This window comes from Vicugna pacos, chromosome 11 (assembly GCF_048564905.1).
Source record: "Vicugna pacos chromosome 11, VicPac4, whole genome shotgun sequence".
Classification (NCBI taxonomy): Eukaryota; Metazoa; Chordata; class Mammalia; order Artiodactyla; family Camelidae; genus Vicugna; species Vicugna pacos.
In genome coordinates, this window is record NC_132997.1 from 74,332,452 (window position 1) to 74,354,078 (window position 21,627).

The following is a 21,627-nucleotide window of genomic DNA, read 5'->3' on the forward strand; positions in this document are numbered from 1 at the left end:
CCCTGGCCTGATCATACTAAAAGGGGTTTCTGTTTGAACTCACTGACAGGTGGTGCAAGGAATTTCATAAGAAAAAAAATCAAACAGAAACCTACACAAATAAACCTGCTAATAACTATTTTGAAGAATGATATAAAACTGCTCCAGAGAAAGGGTCTTCTAAGCACTTTTACACTCCTAACCATCTACTGTTCACAATCTATCATGTCAGATGGCCAGATTTTACAGTTTTCTCCTCTACTGCTGTTACTGCAGCAGAAAAAAACAGAAAGTATGGAAGAGAGGACTGACACCCGGACACAAAACCAAACTGTGCTCCCCAGCATCATCTTTTATTTCAGCAATAACGCAGCACTTCAACAGTTTAAAAATAGGTCAGCCAGTCATAGTTTGCTGGGCAACTGTCTCCCCACTGAGGCCTGACTCAACTCTGGCACACAGGGTGAGAACGGTTACACACCTAACAGAGCAGGCACAAACCGAACATTCTCACCTGCCCTGCTCTCTCTGGGCAGTGAGTTCTCACACTAGATCAAAGCCATGACATTGCTCACCTCAAACACATGTGAACATCCCCAACCCAGTCAAAGCTCCAGACCATCCCCAGATTACTCCCTGTGCCCACTGTGACAGGGAGAAGGGCGTGCAGCAACCCCCCTTGAGCGTTGTGATAAGCCACAACCGCTTCCAAATGAGAATGTTCTCTCCTTTAAGTCTCTCAGCCCTGCAGTGACTGATGCTCACTTCCTTCTCTGATTCCAGCTTGCTCTCAGGAGACAGTCCAGCTTGCACACCTGATTCCTTAGAAGGATGCAATATAATCCCACCCACAAGGAATCATCTTGCACACAAAGCCAACCCCACCCTAGTCCCACTCCAGAACTTCCACTACATACAGGAATTTCAGCAAAGCTCTATTAAGCTGTTGATGACGCTCCTTGAGTCACAGTGATTAGGTGAAGTGTTGGCATCACACTGGCACCAGATATGTTTTAGGCGAGAGCAAACTGAATGAAGGAAATGAGTTCAGCAACCACACAACTATTTTGACATGAGGAAGGGGCAAGAGGGGGAGGCAAAGAGGACAAGGAGAGGGAAGAAGGGACACAGTTTAATATTATTTGTTAAAATAATGCATCCTTCTAAATTCTCTTTTTTCAACACTATAGGCCAAATACCCCACAATCTCAGGCCCAAGAAATAATAAAAATTTTCCAGAAAAACTATAAATTCTTTGGACACAAACAGGTATTAAGGAACATAGCCTCATAAGATAAAGAGCCTTCCCCAAACTTAACATGAAAAAGAGGGTAAAGACATTTGGCTTAGAGCCCATTTAAGATTATCTATCTAAAAAATGGCTTTAAAAAAAAAAACAAAAACAAATAAACAAGAAACAATAACCAAAAGATCCCCCAACACTATCAATACAGAGAAAAGTCCAAAATATCAGTTAAAAATAACATCAATCCACTAGGAATGACCGTACTTCTTTTTTTTAAATCACTGGCAGTTGAGCACAAATTTCAAATTTTTAAAAAAACAGAATCTGCCTAAACAAATATATGGAATAAGCACTGGAGTCTGCCTGGTTCTACTCATTTACTGTGCTGGGTAAGCTGGTTTGGCTGGTTAGTGGTTTCCCCATAACATTTTGTTTAAATGAGAGAGAAAGAGCATCACTAGCACTGGTTCAGCAGGCAGAGTGTGCAGACATCACCCACTGAGGGGGTTAGAGGTATCAGTCAAGTCACAGGATTAGTTGGCATTCACAATTCAACATGCAGCAAGCAAGCTGCAAGTCCAGGCTTCTCCGCGAGCAGTAATGATGCCCGGCCCACAAAAGAGAAAACTGGGTGGATAACAGGAGAACTCTGGATCCTTCAGAGGAACCCTATGCTGAAAGAGAAAAAGAAGCATTAAATACATTTATAAATATTTCTTTTTGTGACCATCCCACCTAAAAGCCAGGGAAATCTATACTTAATATTTTCTATAAAATATGGGTTAAAGAGTATAATTGAGAATTTTTTACTCTCTACCAAGTAAACATCACTTTGTCCTCTTGCACTAATCTCAGTTCATTAAATCATCTTAATAGCAATGACAGCTACCTTTACTAAGGGTATATTTTATGCCAGACATTGTCTCATTTATCCTCACAAAAACCTATGCATAAGGTAATGCTCCCGCCATTTTACAGGTGAAGAATCTAAAGCCTACACAAGTGAACTTGCCCTAAGATACATAGCTATTAAGAAATAAGGCTGGGAATTGAACCCAAGCCTAACTGAATGCAAAACTCATGTTCTCACCAGCACTACACCTTTTGCCTATGAATTGTTTACTAAATGCCTACTAGATGCAAGGCACTGTCATTACTGGGAGGAAAAGAAGAAGATGGGGGCCAACTAAGTGAAGTTAGCCAGAAAGAGAAAGAAAAATATCATATATCACTTATATGTGGAATCTAAAATATGATACAAATGAACTTATGTATATAACAGAAAGAGACTCACAGATATAGAAAACAAACTTATAGTTACAAAAGGTGGGGGATGGATAAATTAGGAGTTTCGGATTAGCAGATACAAACTACTATATATAATAGATAAACAACAAGGTCCTACTGTATAGCAGAACTATATTCAATATCTTGCAATAAACCATAATGAAAAAGAATATGGATCTATATATAGCTGAATCACGATGCTATACACCAGAAACTAACACAACATTGTAAATCAACTATACTTCAATTAAAAAAAAAAAAAGACAGAGGCCACAAATATATTCTTGAGTCTGGCCTTTGTCTTCCAGAAGAGAAACTAGCTACAGAGGTAGGACAATACATGTAAAGTAATTAACTACAATAAATCACATTAAATATCAACATTTTAGTAGTGTCAGTAAGGGTTCAAAGGAAAAAATATATCTGGCAGGGTTAGCCAAAGAAGGTTTCAAAGAGGAGGTAGGGTTTAGGCTGGGCTTTGAACAATTGGTAAGATTCTGACTGCTGAAAATAATGCCCATTAATAAGCAGGTGCTGAATCAGCAGTTTTCACCTGCGGGTGATCTTGCTCCCTTCTCTGCAGGGGACATTTGGCAATGTCCGGAGGCATTTTTGGTTGTCACAACTGGGGGAAGGGTGCTACTGGCATCTACTGGGTAGAGACCAGGGATGCTACTACACACCATACAATGCACAGGACAGCTCCCCACGACAAAGAGTATCTGATCTAAATGTCAATAGTGCCAAGTTGAGAAACCCTGTGCCAAATAAATGTCTTTTGGAATACACTATTGATAATGATAATAAAATTTCATTATCTTCTTCAAAAAATATTTGTTCCTTTTATAAAATCACCATCAAAAAAATCTAGGATTGCATTCACTGTGTAAAAATAGATGGCACTTGGATCTGTGGGCTTGGAGACTGAATAGAGTTCAGATCTGGAGATGCAGGCTTGGAAGCAGGTATCATACAGAGAACAGAACTGAGCTACAGAAGTAGACCAAGCTGCTAAGAGAGGGGAAAGCAAGAGCAGGGTCAAGGAGAGAATTTAAGACAGGGCACTAAAGACATGAAGAGGTGGAGAGGTAGGCGGACGACAGTAAACTACTGCAGAGATGGGAAGAACTCAAGAGAAAGGAGGAGAATAGCATGACATTATGACAGCCAGGGAAGGTGTTCCTAGATAGAGGAAGTGAGCAGGGAGCGGGAAAAGTGAAAATGCCACTGCCTCATTTGGTGGGAGGTCATTCATTATCTGTGGGCCTCCACTTTTCTGAATCACTAACATTTTTGATAATGTGATAAAAACGATTTTTTTCTCTCCTCCAGAAAAATGTACACATGTACCCACATATAAAATTCCATCAACAATACCAGGAACCTTATCAGAGCTCTTAGGAAGGCCACAGTTAACAGGTCAAGAATCCCTGTTCTAAAACGTTTTGGTAAAATATTAAACTGGCTTATTTTTTAAATCCATTTCTTTCTTCCAAAAGTAGAGTTGCTAATGTAGAAAGACATTACTTCTTTTCTTTTTTTTAAATTGAAGTATAGTTGATTTACAATGTTGTGCTAGTTTCTGGTGTACAGCAAAGTGATTCAGATAGATATAAATAAATATATATATATTCTTTTTCACATCTTTTCCACTGTAGATTATTACAAGATACTGAATATAATTCCCCGTGCTATACCGTAGGTCCTTATTGTGTATCTATTTTATTTATAGTAGTGTGTATCTATTAACACCAAGCTCCTAATTTATCCCTTCCCCTAACTTTCCCCTTGGTAACTATAAGTTTGTTTTCTATGTCTGTGACTTTGTTTGTTTTGTAAATAAGTTTATTTGCATCATTTTTTAAGATTCCACTTATAAGTGACATCATATGATATGTGTCTTTCTCAAGACATTATTTCTTAATTACCTCAAAAATGAAAGGGGAGGGTATAGCTCAGTGGTAAAGTGCATGCTTAGCATGTACAAGGTCCCGGGTTCAATTCCCAGTACCTCCATTAAATAAATAAATAAATAAACCGCATTAGCTCACCACAAAAAAATTATTCTTAAAGAAATGAAAGCAATAAGAGGTGTAACTGATACAAAATAATGTGTCCTTCAAAAACAACTTTTACTTCTTTTTGACTTACGAAGATATAGGTAGACATATTTAGACACACATAACCCAAACACCAAACTTGTCTCAATCAGACAGCCCAGTCTAGAAGTCAGAAGCAGCAACAAGGAAAGAAAAGAGAGTTCAGATAATTCACTCAAGGATAAGTAAGAAGACTATACTGAAATCTAATTTTCTAGAAAAGAATAAAGATTTATCTATAAGGATTAGGCTTTTATTCTCTTTTTATTGCTGATGTCTCAAAGAGTCATTAAGCTCATATTTCAGTGGTAAAATGAGCATGTCAAACCAGAGATCACTTCATCTGCCACACAAGCCTTATAAAACAAGACCAAGACTCACCCAGTTTTCTTTAGTAACAATTACTACTACTTGTTCATGCCTTAACAATCATGATGTACTTCCAAAACATTATGTCAATTGAGCCTCATAAGAAATTTGGGAAGAAGACATAACTACTATCCTCATTTTCAGAGAAGAAAATGGATTGAGAATGGTTTTGCCAGGCCACAGAAATGATGACTCAAATTAGGTCTAACTACAAATCCCCCGGCCTTTCCAGTGAGCCCACGGCTTCTCCAGAGGAAAGCTGAGCAGCCGCTGCCCTTTGCCAGCTGAGCCTGGGACGATCAGCAGTCCAGGCTAAATAATCCTTTTTACCCTAAAGAGCCTTAAAAACACGTTGTATGATATGATTTCCAAGGTCCTTCAGCATGAGCTATTTATCTGGACAGCTTTATTGAATAAACAAAGCTAAATTCTACACAGAAATGGTTCGTACATAACTATTCCATGTTGACTGAGCATCTTCTCAGCACTCCTGTACTTGGTTTCACAAATTAGTTAATACTTGCTTTTAATTGGCTTAGCAAGTATTCTTAACATATTTTTCACATGTGTCCCATCTGTCCTAGAATGTAGCAAACGTGTGGGTCTGTGTTCACAGCTCTGTCCCTTAGCACCTGGGACAGAGCTAAGCAAACGCTCAATAACCGTCTGCTAAATGAACTCAACGGCAAGGACCAGGCCTTGTAATCTTTATATCACTGCTGACTACAACATACCTACTAAGAATTCAAAAAATGCCACTGACTAGATGCAGAAAAGAACTACATTCAGTAAGAACACAGACCAAGTACAATTAGTACCTTTTTTCCCCTCCTTCTTCCCCTCAGACCATTTCAATCTTGTTGGTGTCATCATGACAGGAGAACCAGAAAATAACTGTAACAAGAAAATTTTATAGTGGTTTAAATGTTCTAATGGCATTCCTATAGACAGATTTTACTAAAAGGAATTATTACTTCTTCAATTTCAATATAAACAGTTTTACTAATGAATTTATATCTCATTAATTTTAGCTGCTTTTATTGCTGGCTTAATGAAGTCCTTGAAGGACTACTCCACAGGTAATGTAGTGCCAGGCAGGCCTGGCTCAAATGTGACCCACCCTATGGAGTTTCCCAATAAGAAGTGCTCCCTCCAGCACTTTGTGTGTGAAGCTGTTTCATTGTCCTTGTCATTTCTGCTTATGACTGGCTATATTCTCCTTGAATTCAAAATGTGTTTGTTGAATAAATTAATGAAAGCCTACAGAAAAAAGGGGAGCCAGCATAAATAAAAAGACTGAGAAAAGGGGATGGTTGAATGGCCCAAAGAAACATAGTAAAATAGAGGACAGTATGTTAATTTTCTTCCTTTCTACAAATGATCACATATACAGAGAAAATGCAAAGGATGATGTCTTACTAAGTTCACATTTTCTTTGCTGGCTCTCTTCAATTCACCAATGGCTAAAGATTCCGGAGTAGAGTACTGGCTTTTCTTTTCTGACATCATCTGATTTCCCAGGACCTTCCGCTGATATGGGAGGAGAAAATATTTGATTTATAAACATCTACTATATCTACAGTATATTTATCCTAGCCTTCAAAATTACAGCTTCTTAGGTTAAAAAAAAAAAGAAAAAAACTCAGCTTTCTGATAATTTCCCCCTGGTATCGTATAGAAGAGAGATCAAAGCATGTTACTAAAAAACTTGAAAATCACTGCATTTCTTTAGGCGATCACTTTTCCTCTTACATTTACAGGGCTGAAACGTTAGAAGCAACTTAATGGTTGATTTAAACCAACTAATACAGGCCAATTATAGTGTGTTTCTGAGACCATAAAAGAGATGCCAGCTACCTACCAGTATAATTTTTTTCCCTAAAGACATGTTTTCTTTGGCAGCTTTTAAGAATTCCCTCCTCCCCTCCCCACTAAGAGATACTTACACTGGGTCCACTCTAAGATTTTGCTTCCCTGTCATGTCCTTCTCACACAGGACTGAAAAATTTGAAGAAATTCTATAAGAGTTTTAAATATAACCACAAGAGAGGGTACAGGCCTTCTTAAAAGCATCACATGACTATACTGACATTCAGAGCAAGACTAAAAGCTCTTTCATCTCTAAACAGCTTAGAAGCTGATGTAACCTACTGCAACAGCTGACAGTGAAAATTCTAACATCTTTGAAGAAATCTTCCCTTTTTTCTCCTTCGAAAATACATTTGAATTCCAAAAAAAAAAGAACATATCAAAACTAGAACATAAAACTCTACAATATAAATATTAGCAGGAACATTTTTATATAATAAATCATTTACATGAGAGAAACCTTGGAGGAAAAAAGTCCAGCCAAGTAAAGGATCAAAGCAGGATAGAAATCAAATAGCTAAAACACAGAAATGCTGGAAAATTAAGGCCAGTACATCCTCCTTTTAGAAGTCAGATAACACCTCAAAGTAAGCTGAACTGGGGATGTGAGGAGCCACAGGACTGGCTCTAAAGCTTCCAATGAATTTTTTAACAAACATTTCATTACTTTTGCTATTAAGCAGAAACCTACATGTATTATTAGCTTGAAAGTCTCTTCATTTATAATGAAAACACTACCCTTCTGTTTATAAAACTTACTAACATTGTGTATAAAACTGTTGTTCTAAAATGTTTTCTCTTGATGGAATTATAAACTCTTACGCTCTCTCAGGAAAGAAGAGGGCAGCTGCCAAGTGGATACTCTATTTTTACATTTCAAGCAACAATTAGCAATGCTTCTAGAACCAATTGCAGGAGAAACTGCAGTGAAGAGAAAACTATACCCATCTAACTTCAGTTAAAGAAACATTTGTTTCACTAACACAGAGAGAAACATTTATTTGACTATGACTTTTCTTGCTACCATTCATCTCAACAACAGAGAAGTCAGAGGGAATGACAGCTTCCAAGTAAAATGAGCCAAGGATGCTCATTTCACTTGCCACATCTAAACAGGTGAATGCACTTTTAGGGTTCTAGCAAAGGGTTTGTTTTTTTTTTTAATTGTGGTAAAATATACATAAAATAAAAGTTATCACTTTAACCAATTTTAGGTGTACAGTTCAGTGTATAAAGTATAGTCACATTTTTGTGTAACCATCACGACCACCTGGTCCAGAAATGTTTCACCTTCTCAAAAAGAAACCCTGTTCCCATTAAACAATAAATTCCAATTTCCCTCACTCTCTTCCTCCCTGACAACCACTATTCTACTTTCTGTTTCTATGAATTTGACTACTGTAGGTACCTCATATAAGTGGAATAATACAATATTTGTTCTTTTGTGCCTGGCTTATTTCACTTAGCATAATGTTTCCAAGGTAGGTAGAGACTACGTTTTGTTTATCCAGCCATCTGTCAATGAACACTTGGGTGGCTTCCACCTTTTGGCTATTGTAAATAAGGCCACTACAAACATGGGTATACAAATATCTGTTTATATTCATGCTTTCAATTTTTTGAGGGTATAAACCCAGAAGTGGAATTGCTAGATCTATTTTTAATTTTTTGAGGAATTGACATACTGTTTTCCATAGTGGCTGTACCATTTTACATACCCACCAACTATACACAAGAGTTCTAATTTCTCCACATCCTCACCAACACTTGTTATTTTTTGTCTTATTGATAATAGCCCTCCTAATGGGTGTGAATTGGTATCTCATCATGGTTTTTATTTATATTCCTTAATGATAAGGGGATCATTAAGGAATATGATAATGATATGTTTATTGACCATTTATCTTCTTTCTTCAGAAAAATGGATATTTAAGTCCTTTGCCCATCTTTAATATGGGTTAATTTTCTTTGTTGTTGTTGTAAGAGTTCTTTTTATATTCTGGATGTTAACTTCTTATCAGATATGTTTTACACATATTCCTTCCCACTCTGTGGGTTGCCTTTTCACTCTGTTGATATTGACAGCAAAGAAAATTTTGATGTCAAGTAAACTTATTGGCCCCAGTGGGTTGGGAGGGAATTCTAAAAGTCTATTAATGGTAATAACTAGAACTTCTAACAACTACAGTTTAAAGCAAAAATATAAGTAACAAGGTATTTTTTTAGAATAGTTTTTAAGCAAAAAGATCCTTGATGTTGCTGGATTTATAGATTTTAATAATGTTAAAGTAACTTTAAAAAGAAAAACAGAAGAACACAGAATACTGCTAATCTCTCTCCAACTTAACTAGAACTCTGCCTTTTGTTTATGCCTAGAAATTTGAACTTCATAAATCAGCTATCTTCTGCCACCTGCTGGCAATATCCCTTAACTACAAGTTCAGATCATCCATGAAGATGCGATTGAATCCGCAAGCACAGCAGGCAGGAACAGCACAGAAGTATATATTGCAGAAGTAGTTATTTTAAAAACAAAATTTTTAATGAATTTGAGGCAAAAGAAGTAAAACAACTGATCAAGATATTAATTTCACAAAAATTTGAGTTACCTAAACCTCACCAGCCTATTAGAAAATCCATCTCTAGTCTCTGTTAACTTTCTCACTTCTCCATAACATTAGCAAACTGCACAACAAAGTGTGTAGCACAAAGCAGGTCATGAAGCAAAAGAGACTCTCTCTCTACACTGGTGAGGAATGAGGACTCTGCCCTCAGCCCCCAAAAAGAGGGAAGGACCTTTATATCTTTTACTTCTTACTTCTCCAATCATAGAGCCTCTTCTCCGATTTAAAACACAGCAAGATGCTTTGAAAACTAAAAGCTTTCCCAAATTCTATCCTTTTCCCCTTACAAATGAACCCTTCATAGGATCCCAAAGAACAGAAGAAAACTGTTTATGCATAAGAAAAATCAGACTGTTAAATTTTCTCACAATCAATGCTGAAAACAACAGCACAGCATGCCTACCTTAATAAGGCCACTGAAGGACCGTGAACGGGTCCTCTTCTGCACCCGGGGAGTAGAAGGTTCTCGTCCTGGTGTTTGGGTCTCAGAATGCTTATTAAACTAGAAGAAAACATAGAAAACATTTTGTTAATAGTCTCCCATCAAGAGATAGCATTCTGTGACAACTAACAAACAGCCAAGTGTAAATACCCAGAAAAGTGTACCTGTACGTATATAGATTAGAAGGTTGGCAAACAAATCACAAAGGCAGAAATGATGCTGCCAAAAAGAAGTCAAAAATTATTAAACAGCCTGAGGGTAAACTAAATTAAACCCAAAAATTATCAAATTGGAATCAGATCAAGCTCTCAGAGTTAGATCTAACTACCAGTTCACAGCAAATACAGAGGATTAAGGAACATCTTAAGTAACACCACAGGGATGCAATCAGCAAAATCCAGACTGTGGGAGATAAACAATCTGGTTTCTTTCACAAATATAGTGCAAAGAGAAAGAGAGAGGATGTGTGTTTGTGTGTGTAAATGAAATGTGGTACCTGGACTGGATCGTAGAACAGAAAAAGGGTATTAGTGTTAAAACTGGCAAAATCTGAATAAAGTCTGTAATGTTAATAATAATGTACTAATGTTAATTTCTTAGTTTTGACAACGTTAACCTTAGGAGGAACTAGGCGAAGGGTATGTGGGACTGTACTATCTTTCTAATTTTTCTCCAAATCTAAATTATTTCAAATTTAAAAGTTTACTTAAACAAACAAACTTCAGCAATTTTTAGGGGGAAGAAAAGGGAGGGGAGAGAAAGAGGAACCTACACATTAAAAGGAACCCAGTAGATGTATCAGCTCCCTCCCCCCAAATAATGCATACCCTTCGGTCATGCCACTTCTAGGAAATAATCTGCAATGAAAATATTTACGAACAAAAATGTATAAACTAAAAAAAGACCTAATTTCCCCAATATGTCCAAAAGAGGACAAACTGTATATACAGCAGGTTATATATGATAAAATATGCAACCATTAAAAATGTTTACAGCCTTTTAATGACATGGAAAATGTTCATGATGTAATGTTAAATGAAAAGGGTAGGATATTTTAAAAACTGAATATATATGATAATCTCAATTAAGCAAAAGGAAAAAATGTGAAATACATATTTACGGAAACAAATACAAGAAGGAAATACTCCAAAATATTATCAGAGGCTACGCCTGGATGATTATAGGTGATTTTTTATTTTCTTATTTACACTCTTCTGGATGTTTCAATGTTTCTATAGTAAGTATTCTTTATTCATCATTTTTATAATCATGGAGAAAAAATTAGGAAATAGTAAGATTATAGTTTCAAAAATAAATGGCAATATTTTAAATGTATGCAAGGAGTTTGCAAGTATGCATGAGAAAATGCTTATGCTGTAATGTTTAATGAAAAAAGGAGAGAAAAAGAAGGCATATGGTATGCTCATAACTATGTAAAAATATATACATAGGAAAATGAAAGAAATACTCAAAAAGTAAACACTGGTAGGATGAATGATTTATTTTTTTTATCCTTCTCTATAATTTCCTATTTTTCTAAAAAGAGTAAAAATAATGTTAGTTTTTTCCTCTGTATTATCTTTAACCCTTAGTGTTCTTGATGAAAGAAGTCATTTACACCTGCCCTACCTGAATTACTGGCTTTGTTTCTATCAAGAATTAAATCACTACACTGCTTTAAATCTGTAATGCTACTCAGCACAATTTGCTAGATCTAAAAATAACTTCAAAGAGAGTGACAGAAAATTTCTCGTAAAGGATTTTGTCAATTGTTACCAACAGCTCAGGTCAACATTTTCTGAGCACTTGTTTTTGTCTGGCACCATGCTTGAGATTAGCAATAAAAAATAAATAAAAACACAGGCTCATCCCTCAAGAAGGTCCCAGATGAATAAGAAGTCAAGAGGCTGACTTTGCCTCTTGAGCTAAAATTCAAGAGGGACAGAAACAAAATTAATTTCCTGAGAAAGAAACTAACCAAGTCACCAGTATTTACTCAAGCTACACTTTGCGTCTCAAAATGGCAAACGAGAGACCTAATTTTGCTGCCATAGCTCCAAAATAAACAAATATGCCCCCAAAATTCCTATTTCTAGTATCAGACTAGGCCTTGATTTACAATGTTTTCTAACTGCAAACAACTCACTAGTAAGAGCTACAACTTTTGCTCTGCTACACCAGCCACTTCACATAGATTCTCTCCAATCTTTACAATCACAAAATATGGGCATTATAATTATCATTTTATAAATAAGAAAATTAAAATTCAGAAAGATTAAGTAATTTATCAAGAAAATATGGAGGATTTAAATGTCATACACAACCAAATTAGAGAAACTCTAAATACACTTGGGGCCTTCTGTTTACTCTAGAAATCCAAGAGCCTCCACTCCTTTCTCTAGTGGGGCAGTGTGTACAAAGATCACCACTGAGGTTTCATAGACAAGTTTGTTTTCTTGGCTAAACCAAAGCTCCGGCCAGAGACAAAAATTAAATGAAATTCTTAATAATATTCCCTAGTAATTATACAACCAAAATAAATCACATTTCTAAAGCTCCATCACTGTTTCCCTATCTTCAGCACCTGTCTGATAAGCTGTTTCTTCTTTGCTGAATCTGGCATATTGTGAACGTGTTGGAACAACTCTCTTAAAGCCTCTTCCGTGCGCTGCTGGGTCTCCTCCTGATGAGAGCAGGAATCTATCCGGCTCCATTTCTGAGATCTTGCCAGTTGGAAGGACCTGGTATGACATGAAGCTGCCAGATCAAGATCATCCTAGAGAAAATTAAAAATCAAAGTGAATATAACCTGTCAGCTTTTTTTCCAGATTCCCACAATCCTGGAACAAAAAAAGAAGTGGGAAACATGGTATACTCTTACATGCAGGAACAAGAAAAATCTAAATACTATCATCAGATAAAGAAAAACCTACAGTTATAGATATACGAACAGCCCACTCCCATCACCTGCCCAGAAAACCTAAATTCATCTAAATTCATTTAGAATATTGCCACTAAAAATTACATATATATATATATATATACACACACACACACACACACACACACACACATATAGTACAGTTTTCAAAATATCTTTTAATCTCATATAATTCTAACTGCTATCCTACAAGACAGGCAGGTAAGTATCATTATTTCCATTTGATAGAAGAAAAAACTGAAGTTAAGCTATAAGTTTAAAGTCATCTGGATACTAAAGTGACAGACCCATCTCGGAGACCAAGTGCACTGGTTCTTGGCTGGTGCTCTTTCCCACACATGACAATATGATGTGAGAACTACACAGCAGTGGTAGGGGAACAAAAACAACTCTATAGGAAAAACCACATTCTAGTTAAACTAGTTGAAATCAAATACTGTTTTCCTGGTCATACCAAATATTTGCTGAATAATAGGTAGAAACCAACAGGAGCAGAAAAAAACAGCATAAAATGACAGCTTAAGTTTCCACCCAAGACAGACGAATTAGAAATCATCAAAAAGTGATTGTGAAGTTTTTTAAACTTTTCACTTTTAAAGCTCAGTAATCACATGTAATCTTGTTAATAAGCATCACACATTTGCTTTCTAAGCTCATATGGTTTCAAGTCTTTTAGACATTTCAGAGTGCTACCAATGAACTTGAAAGAAGAATGTATTACATAAAACCGTAATTTTATAACTAAAAATATTTAACACATTTGCTATTTACAGATTGTCTATATAATATGCTGTAAGGATGCATATGGGCTTTATGAAAAACTTTAAATACACAGTCCATGCCATCACTCACACGTGGAGGATACCATCTACCAGTGGAGCACCTCTGAAAAACAGGAAGACTGTGTGTGGGGGCACTTTTATTTCAACATATAGCTGGATTCCCAGTCTTTTTCTTTATCTCAAAATGACTAGACAATCTGAACTATAACACTAAAAACATTTTATTTTCCTATGTTTTTACTTTGATTCCATACTTTGTTTTAAAATTTCACTAATCTTAGCTCTCTCCTTGTTTGGTCAAGAGCAATTTCCTATTCTTATCCTTTTTTTGTGTGGTTTTTTTGTTGTTGTTGTTTTTTGTTTTGGGGGGGGTGGGGTAATTGGGTTTAGTGGGTTTTGTTTGTTTTAGTTTTTTTTTTTTTAATGGCGGTATTGGGGATTAAACCCAGGACCTCGTGCAAGCTAGGCATGTGCTCTACCACTGAGCTATCTGTACCTGCCCCCCTTCCTATCCTTACCTTTGATGCTTGAGTTCTGGAACCCAAATAGTGCAATCTGGCACATTCCCGAATGTAAGCAGGAGCCTGAGCAGGATATAAAAGAAAACCAAGAACAAATGGTTAGCAGTATCTAGAATTCTTTCAGGTCATAAGGACAGTGTATCTCAAAATGATCTGACTGGTACATTACTCTAGAAAAACAAAAGATCCTCAAAATGCCCTGTTTCATAGTTTCTTTCTTCTTGCCACCAAAAAGAAATCTCAACAAATCTGACAGGAAATCTGTTTGTGAGAAAACACTACTGTAGTTTTTACAATTTATATATGGCACATATACATATATGTACAATTTTCTCAAATGAGCTAGAAACAAAAATATAGACATTTGTAGTAATGTTTATATTTGACCAAAACTACCCCAAAGTCCTTATAAAGTACAGGTAGGTGGTCTCTAAACCATATTTTAAAATCACTGTATAGAAAATATCACTTAGAATTACAAGGGGTAACAACAGACAAGGAGGAATTTAGTTTACTGACATATTGCCCAGAGTCCTGTGATAAGTACCCTGATACAGTCCTAGTAGAAGTGTAAATAATATAACTACTATGGAAGAAAATTTGGCAACATCTAAAAAAATTACATTTTCATTTACCCTTTAAACTAGAAATTTCAACTTCTGGAAATCTATTCTAAAGATATAACTCCAGAAATACAAACATACTTGGATAAGATCAATCAAAACATTAGACACAACCCAAATATCTATTAATAGAAGAATGGATAAATACATTTTTTATATATCTATACAGCACAGTACTATACAGTCATTAAAAATGGAAGAAAGGAGAGAGGGAAAAAACACCTTATGAACTTATATGGGTGATTTCCAGGATCAGCTGTTGAGTGAGAAAAATTATGGAACAGTGTGTGAATGAAAAATATTGCCAGCCATATCAGTAAACAAAGGATGCTGTGGCCATCAAGTCAAAAGCTGCTACCGCCACCCAGTGAACAGAGGGAAACTAGGATTAGGACAAGCAGGCAGACCAGCCTCTGCAGCCACCCACCGTGGTGCACCCTGAGGAAATTCAGGATATGGAAGAACAGAATACTGGCCCTACACAGTTAGGTGCATATCAGAGGAATGATTTCAGTGAGCCCAGACCTTTGTACCTTCCCATGCATAGAAAAGCACTAAATTCTTTAACTCAAAATATCTGGTTTTCTTATTTAACGGTAATCTTTTGATGTTCCAATTCCTGGTCTTTGTTGCAAAAACTCCTATATATACTGGCTTCTCCCTTGCCTGGGCAGAACAGTCTCTTAGCGTGATCTGAGAGGCTGCCTCCTGGGCTTGAGTCCTAAGAAAGTCTGCCAAATAAAACATAACTCTCAACTTTTAGGTTGTGCATTTTATTTCAGTTGACAAGTGCATAAAGTACTTGTATAAGAAAGAAGAGGAAATAAGAATAGGCACACATATACACATTTATGTTTTTACAAAAAGAAACGCTAAGAGAATAAACCAGAAAATAATGAAAATGGTTAGGGAAAGGACTGTAATTTCTCTAAGTATGCCTTTTTGTGTAGTTTTGACTTTTGAACCATGCAAATATACCACAGATTCAAAACAGAAAATTAAATCCAAAAGGTCAAAAGGGCAAACCTCAAAACTGAACACACACACACAAAAATGAATATATCTGTATATCAAACCAATAACATAATCACAGAGAAAGGAATTATCCCATCTAACTTTTGAAAACTGTATTCTGACTATATACATCCTTAATGAGATATATTCAAGGGAAAAGGAATTGTAAGGAAATCTTAAACTTCCATCAGTAGGTTTATAGAGGTTTATTGTTAGTAATAGCAGTTGCATTATTTTGAAATTAATTTATGTCTATTATAGGATAAAGCAAATAACATATAAATGCTATTAAAATCTGAAATTTGCAATGTAAAATTTATTTCTTTATATTTATACAAATATAAAGTACTAGAAGTCAAGAAAAAGCTCTGCAATGTTAAATCTGAATTGGAAATATTAATATGAACTAATGATTTCTTTTCAAAAATTTTTAATCTACTTCCTTGGCCTCAAACAGCCTAGAAGCAATGACATCCCAGAAACATTGAATACTATACCTAGTGTCAGTCAAAGAAACGAGGACTCTGAAGAAAATAATTGATTCTAGGCCCAGGGCAGAGCAAGTTCAAAATGAACTAGGAACATTAATGCCAGGATGGAAACACTCAAATACTAATGGAATCCTGTCAAAAAGACACAGCAGGAAGCAGCTTGCAAGGGTTACCACTGGTCAAACTGGAGACAATCTGAATATCAAAATTAACAACTGAAATTGACTAACACTTAGAATTACTAAAAATCCATGAGTCTATCTACAGAGATACTCATAAAAAAAGAGAATAAGAGAGAGAAGCCAAGCTCTTCTCCAAAGAAGAAAGTCAGCTAATAAAGATTAGATAATAAAATTAGAAAATTGCTATCCTGTAATACCCCATATAATTACAGATTCCAGCAGGATTATCAATGGATGCTAAAACTATTAGGTAATTACTCTGCAGGTTACTAACTGCAATAGGAAAAATGTAACTTTATAATGGAGAGATGTGGCAGTTAGCAAAATTAGCATCACTGAGAGTAAGACAATGTGACATTCTGTGCCTCCTAATGTGATGCAATATGATGTACATAAACATCACCCATGAATCTTTGCCAAAAATGCTTAATTTGAATCTAATCAAGCCTCTAGACCTAACTTGCTGTTTATAGGAACTACATACAAAAGGACAGAGGAACAAGTTAAACAACCTTGAGAAAACAATAAGACAAATTTAGAATGTGAAATATTCTATAACACAATAGGTCTGAATGCTTCAATAATTCAAAGACATGAAGAAAAAGGCAGTGATTGTTTCAGATTAAAGTGACATAATCAAAAGCAACACACAAACACTGATTAGTTTATGTTTTTTTTAAAAAAAGCAGCTATGAAATACATTCTTAGGACAACTAGGGAAATTTGAATATGAACTGAATATTAGCTAATAAGAAATTCTTGTAAGTTTTCTTAGATGTGATAATGGTTCTATGACTATTAGGAGAATATTCATATCCTTAGGGGATGTATGATTAAGTATTTAAGAGCGAAGTATAATGATGTCATTGGTTCAGCCAAAAAATTTTAAAAAAGCATGAATATATAGAGATAAAGCAAATATGGCAAACGGTGACATTTGTTGAATCTGAGACATAAATGTTTCACTTCATAATGAAGTTTTTAAAAAAAAGAGTCTCATGACAAAGAATTATGCTATCTACAGTTTAATTTTTACCTTGGTAAACTATAAAGCAGAGCTAAAGGAAATTTACTCCAAACAAGAATACGACAGAGCCCACACCACCTATTTTATAATTTCATTAAAAAAAGAAATTCTGCCCTTAAAAGATACTATGAGCTGAAGAGATGGATACTCAGAAAGGGAACCAGAAGCAGATGGGTTTAAATGACAATCTGAGGGTCTGAGGTATTTTATAGTTCACAGGGAAACAACAAAAGGGCTTCCCACATAAAATGGGAATTAACTGTATATACGTCACAGTTCCCTAGGAAAAGAAGTGGTGACTCCTGTTGAGGAAAGATAAAACTAGACTGGGTCAGATGGACTGATAATAGTAGAGGAGATAAACTATAAATAGTTAAGAATTTTAAGGAAAAAAATACAAAGAACACTGAATGAGGCAACGTAGAATCTAAGCATTAGGAGCTGAAAAGTCCACTCAAGGAAGCCTGAGGACAAGAAGACACAACAAAGCACAAGGAGAACAAGTATGGGGTAAAACAGGACTCAGAGTAAGTCCAGAACACACAAACCAATCAACCATCTTTCATGCAGGGGAAAAGCTCAGGGAAGAGCCTAATCAGCAAAAGTGATGAAGCAGGTGCCCACAGTACAACAGCTCTGCTCCAGATCTAAAGAGAAGACTCCTAACACCAAAATAAATCTCAAAAGAAAACACTCTGTCTCCTTTAGAGATCAACAGAGGCTCAAACAGTGCTCACCCTAGCCTGGAAACAGGTAAATAGCAAACAAGAATCAAAATCTGAAGGATGAGGAGCAGAAACAGCAATCTATAGAAGAGAAAGGAAGAGTAAAAATAAAGAATGTTTGAAAGAATCTAATAATTAGAACTGTACCAAGCTGAATTACATCTAGGAGACTGCACTCATGTTTTCTCTCTAAGGTTCGTACAACCTGTATTCTAAAAATCTCCCACAGTGATATGTTTGTTATCTGACATAGTAAAAGGGACTTTACTAGTGTGATTAAGTTAAACACTTTGCAATGGAGAGAGCATCCTAGGTTTTCCAGGCCAGTCCAACATAGTTATATGGGTCCTTAAAAGCAGAGAACCCTTCCCAGCTGTGGTCAGAAGGAAATATGACTATGGAAGAATGGTCAGAGAAATACAACATGTCTAGCCTTGAAGATGGAGGAAGGGGACTATGGGCCAAAGAATGTAGGCAAGCTCTAGAAATTGGAAACGGTAAGTAAACAGTTTCTGTCATAGAACATCCAGAAAGGAAGGCATCCCTGCCAACACCTTAATTTTAACCCAGTGAGACTCCTGTCAGACTTCTGACCTACAGAACTGTAAGATAATAAATTTGTGTTGTTTTAAGTCACTTTAAAAAAAATCCTTCATGGTGAAGTACAACTTCATCGTATATGTGAATTATGTACACTGGACAATGGGCAAGAGAGAAGGCTCCACAGATAAACAGATCAGAAGATGGAAAAGCTAGAAACCATGAGATGCAATGAGATCTCTGAGACCCTCCTCTCTTTCAGCTTGTGGTGGTGAAAAGTTAACCTCGTATCACAGTCATAAGAGAACTCAAAAGAAGGAGAGTTCTACTAGGAACTGCACCTAGAAATTCCCCATTTTGACTCACAATTACTATCAGGTAGCTGCCTCATTCTCCATACTCACAACTTCTCGACTTATTCCCATAAATCTATGCTTTGGAACTAGTTCTTCCCCTAAATGGGAAGTATACAAAGAACTGGTTTGAAAGATCTTCATTCTTCATTAAAAGCCATTCTTTCTCCTGTTGTCTTATGTCTACTGATCTAATTCATTTACCTAGATCTTGACCTCTAACTAACCATAATCTTTGACTTGGGCACCTAAGCCCCTGATACAGCCCTGATCCATTGTTTTCGGGCCTACTAAGCTAAAGATTCTGATCTTTCACTTCTAAACTCTGGACTCTGGATCACTTACCAGCCTATAGTGGATAAATCCTAGGGTGACCTCCATGTTCACATTTTGCATAATTCCCTCTTCCTGAACATGAATGGGACTTGTGATTTGTTTCTGACCAACAGAATATTAGTGACTGAATGTTAATCTTGTGTTGATTAGGTTACACTATATGGCTAAAGTGATGGGATGGCACAATCATGATTAAATTATGATATATATATATAAATATATGATATACATTGGGTCATAATATACACTAGAGACTCTCTTGCTGGCCTTGAAGAATCTAGCTGCTATAATATAAGAGACAACTGCAGGAAAAACTATTAAACAAAAAGAAACTGAAACTAGCCAGAGACCAGCCAAGAAAAAGAAATCAAAGACAGTCAGTAGTCATTAGGGAAATGCAAATCAAAACTCCAATGAGATATCACCTCAATGCATTAGCATAGTTATTATCAAAAAAAAAACCAAAAACACTCAAGCAAAGTAATAAGTGTTGGCAAGGATGCAAAGAAATGGAAACCCTTGTGTATGTAAAATGGTAAAATGGTAGAGCCACTATGGAAAACAGTATGCATTTCTGTTCAAATTACCCTATGTTCCAGTAATTCCACTACTGGGTATAGTCATACCTCAGTGTCTAAGGGGTACTGGTTCCAGGATTGCCCGATGGATACCAAAATCCACAGATACTCAAGTGATTATATAAAATGGCATAGTATTTGCACATAATCTACACACATTCTCTTATACACTTTTCTCTCTCTCTTTTTTTTTTTAATGAATGTACTGAGGATTGAACTCAGGACCTCGTGCAAGCTAAGCAAGTGCTCTACCACTGCACTATACCCATCCTCCTTCTCTTCTTTTTTCATATACCTGAAATCATCTGTAGATTACTTAAAATACCTAATACAATGTAAATGCTATGTAAATAGTTGAAAATACAATGTAAATGAATAGGTAAGTAGTTGCTGGTGTGTGCCAAATTCAACTTTTGTTTTTTCTAGATATTTTCAATCTGCCATTGGTTGAATCTGTGGACACAAAACCCACAGATAGAGAGAGCCAACTACATACCCAAAACCAGAGTCTAGAAGAGATAGCTGTACACCCATGTTCAAAGCAGCATTATTTACAAAAGCTAACCAGGGAGGCAACCCAAGCGTCCTCAGCAGATGAATGGATAAGCAAAATGAGATATACACAATGAATGAAATGTCAGCCTTAAAAAGGAAGGAAATTCTGACAAATGCTACAACATGGATGGAGCTTAAAAACATTATGTTAAACAAAATAAGCCAGTCACAAGAAGATCAATACTATATGACTCCACTTCTATAAAGTAATTAAAGTAGCCAAAATTGTAGAGACAGAAAGTAGAATGGTGGTTGTGAGGCCAAGTGGCGTCCTTCAAAGTCCAAGAACCTTCATTTCTAGGTCTCAGACTGCTCAACAGATGGAGTACATTCTTTACTGGGCATGTTTCCCCTAACAAACTAATAGCTCTGGGTAATGCCTAATCTCACAATAGCTGAGGCTAGTTTGTTTCAGCCCACCTTATCAGAGTCATAAGCCCCACTGCTCTTCATGGACCCTAAACTTCTTACCTCATCTACAACCAATCAGAGCCCTGTGCACAAACTGATCAGGCACCTTTGACCCTACCTTATAAAACACCCCAACAACTGGCCCTTGGTGCTTGTAAAGGTGCCTCTTGTCTGTGTGGCCCACTGTTGTCTATAGCAGCATAACCTAATAAACTCCTTTTCTATTCTCATCCTCTGTCTTTGGTAAATTCTTTTACCAACCCATGTCATTGGCCCAAACACCGGCCATGTTGTGTCCCACAACAGTGGTTGCCAGGGCTAAGGGGGAGGGGTGAATGGGGAGATATTATTTAATGGTTATAGAGTTTCAGTTTTGCAAGATGAAAAGAGTTCTGGAGATGATGGTGGTGATGGTTTGCATAACAATATGAATGTAATTAATGCCACTGGCCTATACACATATGGTAAATGTTGTCATATGTATTTTACCACAATTAAAAAAAACAAAAACAAAAACAAAAAACCCTGAAGAAAGACAAAAATGGAACCAGAACTGAATGGTCTTAAAAATTCTCAACCTTTCCAGATGGCAAAAGATGCTAAAATTAGGAAATTCACCATCAGGAAAGTGTG

General features: G+C 36.2%; 1 protein-coding gene across 3 annotated transcripts in view; it reads right to left on the reverse strand.

Moving 5' to 3' along the window:
* Positions 1-316: 316 nt before the first annotated feature.
* ARHGAP19 (Rho GTPase activating protein 19) overlaps positions 317-21,627 on the reverse strand; it is a 44,295-nt gene continuing 22,984 nt past the window's right edge. For all 3 annotated transcript variants that reach the window (XM_031682778.2, XM_072971745.1, XM_015244668.3), the window contains 6 exons: positions 14,157-14,222; positions 12,500-12,691; positions 9,877-9,975; positions 6,400-6,510; positions 5,799-5,874; positions 317-1,899 (listed from right to left, as the gene is read on the reverse strand). In XM_031682778.2, coding sequence (XP_031538638.2) covers positions 1,895-1,899; positions 5,799-5,874; positions 6,400-6,510; positions 9,877-9,975; positions 12,500-12,691; positions 14,157-14,222 — 549 coding nt within the window. In that variant the 3' untranslated portion in view covers positions 317-1,894. The remainder of the gene's footprint in view (positions 1,900-5,798; positions 5,875-6,399; positions 6,511-9,876; positions 9,976-12,499; positions 12,692-14,156; positions 14,223-21,627) is intronic.